Raw genomic sequence first — 14,897 nt, 5'->3', positions numbered from 1 at the left:
AGAAATACAACTTTATCAAACTGATTCTTAAATGTCATGCATACCTATTTCAAGTTCAAATTAAGGATATTTTCTTAGCACCCACAAAAATGTGTTTTATATTACATTTGCTCAGTTTAAAAAAAGGAAAATGTTAGCTTAAATGTCTCTTGCCAACTACCCAACAGTTTGTTTGCTCAAATATCACCCTCCTGTACATAAGTTCAATGCTCTTAACAATGATCACCTCAGGACCACATGGCAAATGAGTATTTTTCAGGTGACCTGTTGCTAGAGCTCCTGCAAAATGATACAGAAGAAATTTTTTTTTCTTTAATGTGTTCAATTCAGTTCTCAGCATAGTAGATTAGGAGTTTGCCAACAGATAACCGCACCGTGGTTGCTCCCCATTTCTTCCCCTGAGGAGAAGGGCAGCTGGGGTAGTGTGGCCCTTCAGCCAGTGCAACAGTCCCTGCATCAACACAAGATCAAGCATGATCAAAGTCTGCTACGAAATACTTTCTGCAGGCCCTGAAACTTGGAATCTCAATAGGATCGTTCCTATTCTAGAATCTTAGACAAGGGGGAGAATAAAATAAAAAACAAAAAATAAATTCTAAGCAAGAAGACAAGACAATACAACGTTATTCTGACCACAGAGAACAACGTTAAGTGTCATTCTGGGTGATGAAGGCACTGAGGTGCCAAGACCCTTATTCTTTCTTTCCTTATCCCTGGGCCTGAATTCGTGCAAATATAAAAAGCCAGTTGCGATAATGATGTAACATACAAGTCTTAGGCGGAGGGAAGTGCCTTGTTCGGTTTGGTTTCTAGCATTCTGGATTTAAAGGTTCTGGCATATAACACGAGATTTCTCTGCTAAAGTATTTCTATCTAGAAGTAAAAAGAATCTTTTGAAAACGTGGCAGGATGCTTGCATAGGGAAACATAGCTCCAGGGAAAACAAACAACGAACATTCATAAAACATTGTTGGTTTTCCACATTGGCAAGACAGAAGAAAACTCCAGAGTCTAAAAAGGTACCTAACACTGAGCTGGCAACCTCAAAAGACATTTTGTTGGGGTTTTCATCTTCCCTAGCCTCTACCACATAGGTCAAAGGACTGAACAGGCATTAAGTAAAGGGAATGCAGAATAAACACGAGTGCTGTGTGTCTCCTATGGTTCCGTCTATTTAACTGTACTTCGCCGAGAAAAATAGAGAGAATCTCTCTGTGACCCATATGGTAGAGGCTAGGGAAGATTAAAACCAATATAAAATGGCTCCTGAGTTTGGCTTATAGGGTTCAGCTACCTGAAAGGAGGTTGCAGCCAGGTATAGCCAAGTAATAAATGATCGGAGAAGAAGAAACAGCCTCAAGTTGCACCGTGGAGGTTTAGATTGGATACTAGGAATAATTTCTTCACCAAACAGGTTGTCAAGCATTGGAACAGGCTGCCCAGGAAAGTAGTTGAGTCACCATCCCTGGAAGTACTTAAAAGACATGTAGACGTAGTGCTTAGGGACATGGTTTAGTGGTGGACTTGGCAGTGCTAGGTTAATGGTTGGACTCAATGATCTTAAGGGTCTTTTCCAACCTAAATGATTATATGATTCAGCACAGGCAAGCTCCCCTGACCTGGCTGCAAATTCCCTATCACTGCCAGAGGCGTGCATCAGCGTCACTGCCACAGGTTCACTTCCCACTCTGGCTAGAGTTTGCTCTTCTTTCTGTGCCTGCAGCATGGGAACAAAAGGTTGACAAGCTAAGACATCGAGGTGAGGGAAGCTCCACAAGCAATGCCTGTTGCACCACACTTAATGCCAGGATTATTGCTTGCTAAAAGGGGAAAAAGAAAGACTGGTAACACGAGTCACTTTCTTGGAATAATGTTTAATCCCAAGCAGAAACAGTTGAACCTTGCATACAGGATCACAGGCTTACAGCTTCAGCATGGTAGTATTCACACGGTGAGATGAATCCATCTCAGAAACTAAGACATTTATTTCACTCCTTGCTTGCCTATCAGCTACATGGGAAGAATTCAGCCATTTTCTACGTGAAAAACTGAAGTGTAGGCTCCAATTAAAAATTTAGATTACTTCAATCCTTTGAAGAGCTCCAGAAGAGAAGGAATCTTTAAAGCATCTTTTAGGCTTTAATAAAATATAGTTCTGACTCAAGCACCATATTAACGTAGGACAATTAAGATGCCCTTGTGTTTTGCATTGTTGTTTTTTTATATATAGTAAATTGTATAATCCCACAGCCAAAAAGCCTTATCAAGTTGCAAAGAATTCTTAAAATTATCTCTGTTTTAAAGGTGAAGTCTAAGATTCTTTTATAATAAGATAAAATTTAAAATTTAATAATAACTAACCTCATTATAAGCAAGAAAAAGCAGTTTATACTTTAAGTAATCTTGTTCATACTGAATTATCAAAATTAGATAGAATCAAGCTTCCAACTGCAACTAGTTTGACTATATTGCCTCTTTAGTTACTCTCAAAGTTAAACTGTCTCTCTTTAAGCCCTAACAAAGAAGCATTTCTACTGGTATCATTAAATACACACTTCTATATATTACCAAGATCAGAGTTCTAAGACTTTCAAGTTTACTTTACAAATTTTATATCATTCTGTGTCAAGCCAATTACACTGACTTACAGTGGCAATAACAAAATATTAATAGGACCAGCAAGGAAACACCAAGACAAACAGAAACCACTGATGCTACTTAGCTCACTTGGATAAGCAAAAATATCACCCAGATTTCAAGTTAACCAGTGCCTCTTAAACTTACAAAGCTCTGCTCTCCAGGCTTTCAGTGAGTACTAAACACATACAGATAAATCTACAGAGAGGCAATCTATATGCCTGACTACATACATATGTACATGTATATATATATACACATAATACACACACAGCCATTTTCATAAAAAGCTTCATAGTCTGTATGAATTACAGACTGGAAACTTATGTAGCTTTCCGTGTGGACAGTCTTACTCTAAATAAGTGTGTTTATATAATACAGTATTTATCCCTATAACTTTCTTTATATAGACCAGATTTCATTTTGATACACAGGATGGCACTGCAAGTAACCCACTGATACCTCAAGTCAAATAAAAATACTGATTACATACAAGCTTCTGGTCACTGTGGGGAAAAAAAAAAAACTCAAATCTTTTTTGCACATATGGATTTATTTTTTTTACGTCAAGTTATGCAAAACTGTAACCATTACCTTCATCAAAGTCTGCATCATCTTCTGTATGCTGAGGGAAAGGGAAACAATTTGTGATTTCAAGTCTGTCGTCCACCACAAGACCCAGCAGCACTCCCTGGACCACTTCATTCCCCTGTCCTTCCTCTTGGTAATGTTTAATGATCTTTAACACAACCTAGAATACAAAGACAAGAAAACTGTATTATGCAATGAGGTTTTTTTTGTCCTCAAAATACATATTCGGAAACTTTAAATTGTTGAAGTGCTGCGTAAATAGAGCTGCAAACCAAGTGGACTACTGGCTCAAGCACTAGCAATTTTAATACAGGTTGATGAACTGGAGGCCATCCTAATATTACAGGAGAATAAAAAAGACCATTAAATGAAGGCCAAAATACAGTTCTAAAGCAATTTTCTGAAACACTCTTCTAAAATGAAATATTGATCTTTTTTACTTTACCTTGTTGCTGTAACTGTTAAAAGCTATCTTGTAGGGGCAATAAGCTCCCTCCTGAGGGAAACATTGCACAAGAAACTATCAAAACACTTTGAAAGTAACTATGTAGAAACTGGTAAGAAATTTTTAAAGGCACAAAATGCATCAAATTTCAGTTGCGTTAACTTTCAAAATTACATCTCATTGCAGTTCTACTTCAAATAATGTAATTTATATTTTGTAAACTATGTGTCATATGATATTTAAGAATAATGAAAGATAAAACATAAAGGAGCACAAATTACTCATCATTTTTAATGATATAATTCTCACTTCCTTCCCCAAATCTGAACTCCACAATGAATAATTCTCATGAGATGATCCTGTAAATTGGAACAGTATGAACAAAAACACTCAAAAATAGTCAATCATGTGCCAGAAACACTTTACACTTAAGAAATATTTTATGCTTAAGAACCAGAAGACAAGAAAGTAACCACAATCAGAGACTTGAAAGAACTTATACTTTGTCCAGCACAAGTGAGTTTTATTTCACTAAATCCTAATCCATCCAAGCAAACTGCATCAGAAACTTATCTGTTGACTATGTTGTCATTAAAGCAACAATACTTTAAGGTCTGTTGGCAAACAGACTACTGCAACGGATTTCAGTTCAACCACCCCCAGAAGAGATTTTGTACAAATACTTGTATTTAGGGAACATTCTACAGGGGAAAAAACCCAAAAAGTTAAGCTCATATTTACACATGATGAACATATATTTCATGGAATCACAGAATGGTTTGGGTTGGAAGGGACCTTAAAGTTCATCCAGTTCCAACCCCCCTGCCATGGGCAGGGACACCCACCACTAGACCAGGTTGCCCAAAGCCCCATCCAACCTGGCCTTGAACACTTCCAGGGATGGGCACAGCTTCTCTGGGCAACCTGTTCCAGTGCATCACCACCCTCACAGTGAAGAATTTCTTCCTAATACCTAATCCAAATCTACCCTCCTTCAGCTTAAGGTCATTCATTCCCCTCCTTGTCCTATCACTACATGACCTTGTAAACAGTCCCTCTTCAGCTTTTGTATTTGTCCCTAACTTTGTCCTTGGCTGTGTAGCAGAACTTTATGTCACAATTTTAAAAACGGCATTAATGAATTAAAATGCCACAATATATTTGTTAAATAGAAGAAAAAAGGTGACTAGAAAATAAATTCTTTACAAACATATTGCCTTCTTGGGGTAAAACGGGAAAACAAGAGCTTCATATACAGCCTGCTCACAAGGTGAAGAAGAATGGAAAATACCTTTTTCCAACTAAGTTGGATTTAAGTATCAAACAGGACTAACACCCACTGATTCTTTGTTTATTCATAATACCACTCACTTCTGCTTTATCTTACATCCAGATATACTTGCACCAAAGCCTCTCAACCGCAGGTCGATAACACTGTTTCAACCCAATACACTTTCACATCTGTCCCTCAAGACCTTTGAAGCCATACCTTTTTATCCAATTTGTTAAAAGAGGTCTACAGAGCAGAGAGACAAAGAGATACTTTGGCTACATAAATCTCATTTCATGGGAAAACACTAAGGATATTAAGATCAGTGGGCAGTGAAGTAGAATCTAACAATGCAAAAGCAGTACAGCAAACACCAGCTGAGATCAGCTAGATGTAGAAGATTGATTCTTCTTCTACCACAAAGCCAGCATATAAATAATATTCCACTTGCATTTAGTGTGAAGTTAAGGTTTATTATATATTTGCTATACGCTGTCTTCTACAGTCAAGGAATCCATAACTAACTGGACAGATTAGAGTACAGCATGCTCTCTGCCTACTGCATAACTATTCTCAACATCTTTACAGTCTTGTAAGCTTCACCTTTTCCAGCATTTTTCTCCTCATTTGCTCTTGAGTCTTCTACGCACAGTGACTATCCCTGTTACTGTGAATCCTGGCTGGCTGGCGATTCTGTTACAGGAGCATTTGTGACAATTGGCACAATGACAATTTTATCACAGCATTTCTGATGATAATTGCTCACAGAAAGCAGCCGTAAATGGAAAGACTGTGGGCTTGTCATAGAGTATCAATGATTTCTTTTCAGGGAAATAAAACTAGGAGTTCAAAACTCTTAAATGCTAACCAAATACCCCCATACACAATGAAGTAATAACATACACAAGTCTGCAGTTTTCAATCACCAGCCTGAAGACCACAGCAGATATTATCCAGGGAGATACAGACCCCAATTTAGGCCTACCTGCAAGCTTGTTTTCTAGTGGAGTCTGGGAAGGGTAGCAGAGAAGGTCATGAACTCACTACTCTAAATTTCACACCCGTTAGCAAGCTGCAGAAGTTCAGGTTTATGACTGCACTGGAAAATACATTAGCTACTGAAATCATTTATAAAAAGATAAATGAACAAGTCTGAGAAATGCATTCAATGACACATGATTCTTGTTTTCATTTTGTTCTTTGTTCTGGGGAGTTTTATTTAGCACATAAGACACAAGTCTTTAGTATAGCATGCTCTTAAACTTGGATCGAAAAACCTGCTATCAAAATACCACCATATGACCAAGAGGGAAACATGCACTGGAACTTGTGTTTCACTATTAAAAAAACAGACCTTCGTGTGTAGAGTAGGATTATTTCTCTAGTGATAACAAGACCAGTTTCAAACATTAAAAATGTCATTTCCATTTTTTTGCTAGTCTAGATACAGCAGGAAGAGCTGATCATTATACAAATGACAATGCCATGACATTTCCTGATTTGACTGCACAAACAATACTTCATATTGAGTAAACCACCCCCCCCAAAAAGAAAACAACACAAACACAAAACACTAACTTGTATCTAGCCATTTCCCAAAAAAAGATGTTATGTTTATGAAGCATCAGAACAGAATCAGAATAGTTTTATTGGTCTGAAAATAAATGTAAGAATTGTTAATATAAATAATGCAAGTAACACAATACACTGAGAAATACAAATCAGTATTTCCAAAGGACATAGGAAAAAAAAATAACCCAGAGAAATGTAAATGAACACCAGTATAAGCCATCTTTCATCCAATGCCGATTCACTTTCCAAACACTACTTACAATTCCCATCCACCTATTAATAAGAAATAATGCATCTTTGTACAAACCATAATTGTTTGTAAATACCCTTAGACCCTTCACTGCTATACCATTGCTACATGAAATTCACAGTAACCAAGCCCCATTTCAACTGTTACTGTTAGTAATGCAGCTGGCCAACCAGGAAAGGCTACAGACTTGAGTAGAAATGTATCAAGTAATTTGACTTACTGTTAAAAAGAAGAAAAAAAAAAGTCAGATTTCTAAGTTCTGATACCTTTGAATACACAAGTCAATAACTGTATGCAGCTTGATTTAATAAATACAATTAATATGTAAGAAATATTTAGCTAACCAAAGACTCTTTAGAAAAGGATAGACAAATAGCTACTAAATAAAACTCAAGAGTCCCCCAGCCTTGTAAATTCAGTGTTCAAAATACCAAAGCAATTTAATCACTTGGAGTAGCCACCTGTGAGATTTTAATGGCCATTAAACCTCAACTAACAACAACAACAACAAAAAAAAGCTTGCAGTTCAGCAGTGCTTCTAATCTTAAAATCTTCAAAGCACTGCTCAAACATCAAGAATGAAGTCATACTACAAAAAAGAACCATTCTGAAACTATTAAAAACTTCAGAGATACATATTTTAGCTGTAGGAATATCATGCCAAATTTTAACTTCAGCAACATCCCGACATCATAGTTGTTAATTTCCGAAGTTTGTATCTCATTACAGAAATACCTGTAACACCAACCCTCAGCTGAAGCATCGAAAGCCTTTGGGGGGTCCTGGAAAGATTCCGCTGTAAGGACATGAATACACCAAGATGCACGTTTCTGTATTTCTCTAAAGAGAGACAATAGCAAATCAAAGCACTGAAGATTCATTTATGAATGTGTTCCCAAGAGCTGAAAGTCATCACGCTGAAACCAGATTTCCAGTATTTCCAGCACCTGCGCTGTGTCTTACAGATGCAATACCAAATAAGAGAGAGCTTCTGTTAGCCCACTGGATACATGATGTTACAAGCTAATTTACAGTCTTAAATCAAGTATTTAACTCCTTTTGAACGATTAACATTTTTTCCCACCCAAGAAAGCTTTGTCGGTACAACCATGAGCACCAATTGCCAGCATCTGGGGAGAGAGCGTAAAGAACACTGTGTAATGTAGCTGTTTTCAAACCAACCATAAACCACATGGGCATCAAATGTGGAAGGCACCACGACATCACATCCTCTCAATATTTAACACTAGTGAAACTGTGATCAATATTTAGCTTGGCAAAAGAGTCTTCAAAGCTATTACCACTAACTGTGTCTGATATGTTTTGAATACATCCGTAGCACATATGGAGCCTTCTCCATATGAATTCGTAAAAATCAAACCATCAACTTTTAAACGTTAACATTTAAGCATTACAGCATGAGCAATTTTACTGAAATTCCTAGCATGGACAAAGTTCAAAACTGTTAATGTAGTTTTGCAAATGGATATCTCTCAACTATCACTACTAACAATGACTCATGCAATTGCATTGGAATTGTGCTAAACTCAAGGATGCCTAGAATCAAGACAGCTACCTGATACACATAAAATGCATATATGGCACCTTTGGAAAAAGAGTTAATCTGTTTAATAATATCCAAATGAAGACATACCAAATTTTACACAACAAATTTTATACTGATTTAGTGTCCCTGCCTGCTTCCCCAGCTACACCAAAAGCAAATCCACAAGCTGTGCATTGTGCTGAAACTTAACCAGTTAGCTACACAAAAATGAAATTTAATTAAACAGTTCTGAAATCCTTAGGTAAGCATGGAAAGGCTTTCTTTAAAAATGAAGGGGGGGGGGGGGGGAGAGACAAAACTAGAGCAACGTGACAATGTTAGCATTTTGCAATAGTTCCATATGAGGGGTGGGAGGAGTAGTTTTTTTGTTTTGTTTCGTTCGGGTTGGATTTTTTTTAAATACACACTACAGTTAAATGCTTACCCTACACTTATAAAAGAAAAGTTCTGGAAGCTGACCAAGCCAAAACTTGCCTTGAGCTGATTTGTCTCCTGGCTATTGCACCACCTGATAAGTTGGTAACAAAGTCTTATCAAGTCACCTTTCCTGCCAGGAGAAAAAGAACTCTAAAGTAAATTAAAGATACCACTGCAACAGCTCAGAGTAAGAAAACATATGTCTAATACACATAACTCTCTCCTCTGGATGATTAAGGAGACAGATGTTTACAGACACACATAAAAAATTCCAACTTAATCAGCGCAGTCCACAGAAACATGTTCTAGAAAGCACAGTCTGACAGATAACACGGCAAAAGCACAAAATCACCAGGTTGACACCCGAGCCTTTTATGTGTTGGATATGAAGTTTCATGACTCAAGACTGCCAACACCGAAAGTCATGCCATGAGGTGAACTGAAGATTAGAGGTGAAACTGAATTTTCGATGTTGTAATAATCTTGAGATATGACAATCTCTACTGAAAAAAATCAAACCCTGTATTCACTTAAATCCATATTCTAGATCATCTGCACAGATTTCTGATTTTTTTTTTTAGATTCTCTTATTCAACAGTGCTGATTTTTTGACCATTGAACAATGATCAATGTCTAAATATTTATTCTTTTCTTCCTCATAGTTAACTTTGGAATAAAAGCTCTTAGAACTGTTAGACCAATTTTATCTCTGAAGTAAAAAAAAATAAATAAAAAATAGTTTTCCATTAAGACCTTCAACATCTTAAAGCAATTGTTTTGAGAGATATCTTCAATCCTAACTATGATTGGTGGCCAAAAAAAATGGTATTTTAATTCCCCGACAAGTAATCAGAAAGATACTTAATCTGAACATACTGTACAAAATCTAAGGTCAAAAGGACAAGAGACTGAGTGGACCTGAAAACCAAGGTAACTTTAAAAAAAATGTTGTTTCTGAACAGTAAGTTCAAAAATAAGTAGTCTTAGCCCTCACTGTTCCGTCTAGCAAGTCATCCTTTGAACACAAGGCCTCAAACACCCCACAATGTTTTACCTTTGTTACCCTGACTGGTTAGAGAGCCCTAACACCAACATTTATAAAGCCTTTGAAAACACAGTTCTTGGAATAGTAAGCTTACATTTTATGTCACTCAACAGCTAATAAACACCAGATGTTAAAATCTTATTTCTGAACTTGACAGAAATTTGGGGCTTAAAAACAATAATCGTATAGAGGGCATAACAGAATGATGCATGCCATTTCATATCACCTAAATCAGGTGCAAATATCAAAATCTCTTTCTGACATGAAAGTGGAAGTTTTCTGGAGCTGAGCCTGAATTCAACTATTACGTACTATACACACTGATCTGAGGTGGTTCAGTGGGCCTCAGGCAGGGGACACTGCATATATTTTTCACACAGAAATTATAAATCATAGGATTCTGTTGGGTTTGTCCATGTAGGTCCTCAGTACCAAATCATTTTGGAAATCCATGCTAAAGCGAATGGAAAATATTCCATCTTGAACTGCAGGGCCTTTTTTTTTGGGGGGGGGGGGGGGGGCACGCAGGGGAGGAACAACATTACATGCTCCTGTACTATTTGAGTACTGTTGTGTATTAGGAAGCATATAAAAAGCATCCAAAGCTTTTTGCTTCCTGGGTGACTTATTACATCAGTTGGTACCACATAACCTGCTTAATCTGTAAACCTCAAGATTTCAGATGATTTAAGTACAAAAGGGAACATCAGTAACTTTCAAAAAAGGAATGCTGCTCTACAATATGTATGTTAGGCTGAAGAAAACTACCCAAATCATAAGAGATTATTGATTCTACATCAGCATTTTCAGTCATTTCCACTTGGTTTAGTAACCCTATCACCCTTATAGGAATCTCAAATGTTTTCCATGTTACCTCCTGCCTCATGAAGTGCTCATAGCCATCTAACTCATCACTTTCCTGTGGTGTTTTTTTCCCCAACAGCACAAAGAAGGAGACGATATCCATACATAACATTAAGCTAGATAGAATATACTTGCCACCTGACCTCAGTAAGCGGCTGACTCAAAGCACAACTCAAGTTCAGTGACAGGCCAAGAAGTATTTTATCACTCCTGACCATTAACACAGTTATGTGCGCTCTTTGAGGCACGGCTGGAAAAGCTGTATTTTCTCTACCCTGAGGCTCAGTCTAGAAAATGTAAACATTCAGCTCCTTTTTCGCTTTCTGTAACCCTGTTACACAGATAATGCATATCTCAGCAACACGTTCACCACAAACTGAATGCAAAGCTTAAACCACGACAGGTGATGCCCCAAAATAAAATACTTCGTAAGTATCCACTCTTTCAGTTGTTTTGTTCTTTCTCTTTTTGAGAAGAGCTACTTCCAAACTGCTGCGATTCAAGAGCTCTAGAATTGCCCTTCAAGCAAGGGGGAAACCCAGTCAAACAAGAAGAGGGTCTTCCTCCACAGCGATGCAGCCTGCCTGCACCTTCCAAGAGTCCCAGTCTTCCAGCAAAGGTGGTCATTCACACAGTCCAAGTCCAGGCTCACTACGGACACTGCCAAGTGATTGACCATACATTGCACTCACTGGAAGCATACTCAACTGCTGTACACATGGGTTAGCTTCTCACTCTATTACTGGGACACTTCAAAAGCTGCAGGAATTTTTTTTAAAAAATAAAGTCTATAAAAAAAAGCTACTCCAAATTATAAAAATCACTGATTTTACATAAAACCAGACACAGAACATGAAACAAACCATTAGTTAATACCTAGAACTAAAACTGGCAAATATCTAAAATATAAAAAGATTCCGCTACTGACATTAATAGGTAGGTGGAATTCAGCCTGAAGAACCGAAATAGTACAGATACTAAACCTGTTTCTGTACAGATACAATGTTAGAAGAAGAGATTACTGGGTTTTGGTTAGAGGCCTGTTGTTTTTTCATAGGCTGTGGTTTTCCTTGACTTACGCTAATCAGCTAATATCTTGTAGGTACCGTGAAACATCTGTTTAAGTCATTTATTTACTCATGTCCAAGTGAGCTGCTTGTTCTTGCAAAGGGAAGAAGTTAAACCCAAACTGCAGTGCACCAAAGGAAAAAGCCATTAAAGAGTGGAAAAAAGCAAAGTTTGTTGAAACATAGAAAAATATTGAATGTTAATCAAGGTGGGTTTTACCAGACTGATCTCTTCCTGATTTTTGTCCTGCTACATTTTCATTTGTTTTTTTTTTAAACTGCATACAGTTCAGGTTAACAACTATCTCCATGGTTGTTCACAAGCCATTAGTACACTTTAAATATTGCCTCAACATAAGTAAAAAATGCACCATTACATTTGTGTATTTAAATTCTCTGTTGCCCTGTTCACACACTGGTATAATGTATTTCTCCGCAATACAAAGTTTCATAACACATTTCACAGTACGTGGATTCATGCTCATTCCCATGGAAACCCTCAGGGCCACAGGCACCGCAGAATCACTTCCTTGTAGAAACATTTCTGTAAGGCAGCCCCAGGATTTCAATTGTGCAAGCAGCAGGGCATTAGATGTTATTAGCACGCTGTTAGGAGGCAGCGATAGGGCTGTAAAAAGATTAACATCCAAAATTCTGCTGGTTACAAGTGGGACGAAGCATTTCCCCAAGACTACTTAGTGCATTGTTTCTCCTATTTCACAAGTCTCACCGAACTCAAATCTTGTGAAAACATTCAGTACTTTAGGCAATTTTTGTAAATTGCCAATACAATTTATATTTATTATTTTTAATGAATTCAATACTTATGATTTCAAGAATGAAAACTGATGAATATACTCCTTTAGAGCACAACATATGGAAATTATATAGAAGCAGTAGAGGCAGGCAGAGTTTCAACGTTTTCCGCTCAATACACCAGAGCCTTACACTTATACTTCAACATACAGTCAATACATATGTTCTGTGTATTAGTGAATCACCATCCCTCAAATATTCACAGTGCTCATTGAGCTAGTAGTGTATTTGCAAGTAAAAGGTTTTCTCTTCAGCATCAACTTCTAGCAGCTTCCTATAAAAAGATTTAAAGACGACAGCCAAAAGCAGCGGTAGGCAAAACCAGCCCATTTTTTAATCAGATTGTGCCAAACTCTTATCATTTTGAAGCTGCGAAAAAACTGCAAGACAGTTACCATTATCTATTTGACCTTCAAAAATTAGTAAAATAGGGCAGAGCTAGATGGGGAGGAGAGAGTGGGAGCTGATCTGAGACTACTGATCTTTTTCAAAGACCATACTCTGCACAACAGAACTGGAACACATATACTATTTAAGGGTGTGTCTTAAAATCATGACTTCCATATGCATTCACCAGATGCTTCCAAGTAACCAGTAAAATCCCTACTGGACATGACTTCCATGTCATTTTAATAATTTATAACCTTTTGTGCAACAGTTTTTTCCACATTCAAGCACTCATCCTTTCTGGCAAATGCTTGGTTATGTGCTAAGGGGCTGCGACAGAGACAAATCCTCCTAGTAACAGGTAGTGCAATCCAGAGAACAGATCCTGGACTGAGTCTCAGTTTTCCTGCTGACTTAAAGTATAAAACTGAATCATATAATCATAGAATCTTAAGGTTTGAAAAGACCTCTAGGATCATCAAGTCCAACCACTGACCCAACACCACCATGTCTACTAAAGCATATCCGGAATTGCCATGTCTACATGTTTTTTGAACACCGCCAGGGATGGTGACTCCACCACCTCTCTGGGCAGCCTGTTCCAATGCCTGACCACTCTTTTGGTGAAGACATTTTTCCTAATACCTAATCTAAACCTCCACTGATGCAACTTGAGGCCATTTCCTCTTGTCCTTTCACTCGTTTCACTATCCTAACTAGTGAAAGGATAAAATTGAGGAAAAAACATGAAAGTCAGTTATTGCTAGTAAGCTGGAAGCTTCAGCTTCGTCATCTTTCAAATAGCGTAAGAATTGCCTTTGTATCACCATCTATCTGAACATAAAAACCACTTCCAGAAGAGTTCCATTTCTACTAACAGTTACTGTGACAGCGATTAAAAACAACCATTCTAATTTTATCACTGAGCATTCCAATGGACAAGGTAGTATGACTTTCAGATTGCTCTCAAAAAGTGATACGATAGCTGCGGTATATACCCTATATGTCATCTAAAGTTTAAAAAGTTTTAAAACAGTTCATTTTTTGCATTGATAATAATGTAAGAGTACAAAATAACAGTGTCTTAAGTGCTCAAAACTCAGCCCTATGGTTAGTGAAGAATTTTGTCAATGAGATTGCTTATTTTGCTCAGATATGCATAAAACCCCCAAATATTGACAAAGAGTGACCTACACCTCCACTTAAGATCCTAAACACCAAATGGGCATGACACTTCCTCAACAAGACGAGGTATGTGTTCCATAACGTATATTGCATATTGTACAGATATGGGGCTCCATGGAATGGGAAGAATGGGCAGCAAATGGACTGCAAGGCAGGACACAATGTTTAAGCAGAACAAAGACTGACAAGCCTTATTTGCTCACAGCAACACCCCAACCCCCCTTTTCCAGTAAAAGACCAAATATTTATAACAGAGAATTAGCCTGTTATTGCACGCACACGGCAAAATTCAGGCGCATCTTCAAACTCCAGTGAGTAAATAAGCCTCTCTATAAAGTTTAAAATTAGATAAAGCACAAAAAAGGAAAAAAGTTAATGAAATGGTTGTCTTAAATAAGCATCCACATACAAGTCATTCAAGAGTATCTCCATGCTTATGCCTAACCTTGTCTATGCATGCTACAAAAGACATTATCAAAGTTAAATCAGTTACATTGTCTTTGTTTTGCATTCTTGATTTTAGACTATTGGATAATCATACAAAATACTAACAAGAATTCTTACTATATGGGCATGAAATTTTCCAATTTATTCCATTAACAATGTATTTACTTCCCATTAAGATGATACCATTTAACATGTGGTAACATACTGTAACTGCTAAGCACTGTTGTTAAAGGAGGTATCACATCTATGCAATCTTAACTCTGCCTGAAGATTAAAAAAAAAAAAGAATAGCACGCTCAAAACTGTACCATTGAGAATGTGTTTTGAGCATGTGTGT

General features: G+C 37.3%; 1 protein-coding gene across 1 annotated transcript in view; it reads right to left on the bottom strand.

Annotated features, from left to right (window-relative positions):
* The window catches only part of EIF3H (eukaryotic translation initiation factor 3 subunit H), a 90,323-nt gene that overhangs the window by 65,024 nt on the left and 10,402 nt on the right, over positions 1-14,897 (bottom strand). Inside the window, exon 2 of the mRNA XM_075743451.1 lies at positions 3,232-3,388. Within this exon, the coding sequence (XP_075599566.1) occupies positions 3,232-3,388 (157 nt within the window). The remainder of the gene's footprint in view (positions 1-3,231; positions 3,389-14,897) is intronic.

Source organism: Balearica regulorum, chromosome 2, assembly GCF_011004875.1.
Source record: "Balearica regulorum gibbericeps isolate bBalReg1 chromosome 2, bBalReg1.pri, whole genome shotgun sequence".
Taxonomy (NCBI): domain Eukaryota; kingdom Metazoa; phylum Chordata; class Aves; order Gruiformes; family Gruidae; genus Balearica; species Balearica regulorum.
This window is presented reverse-complemented; position numbering and strand designations above follow the sequence as displayed.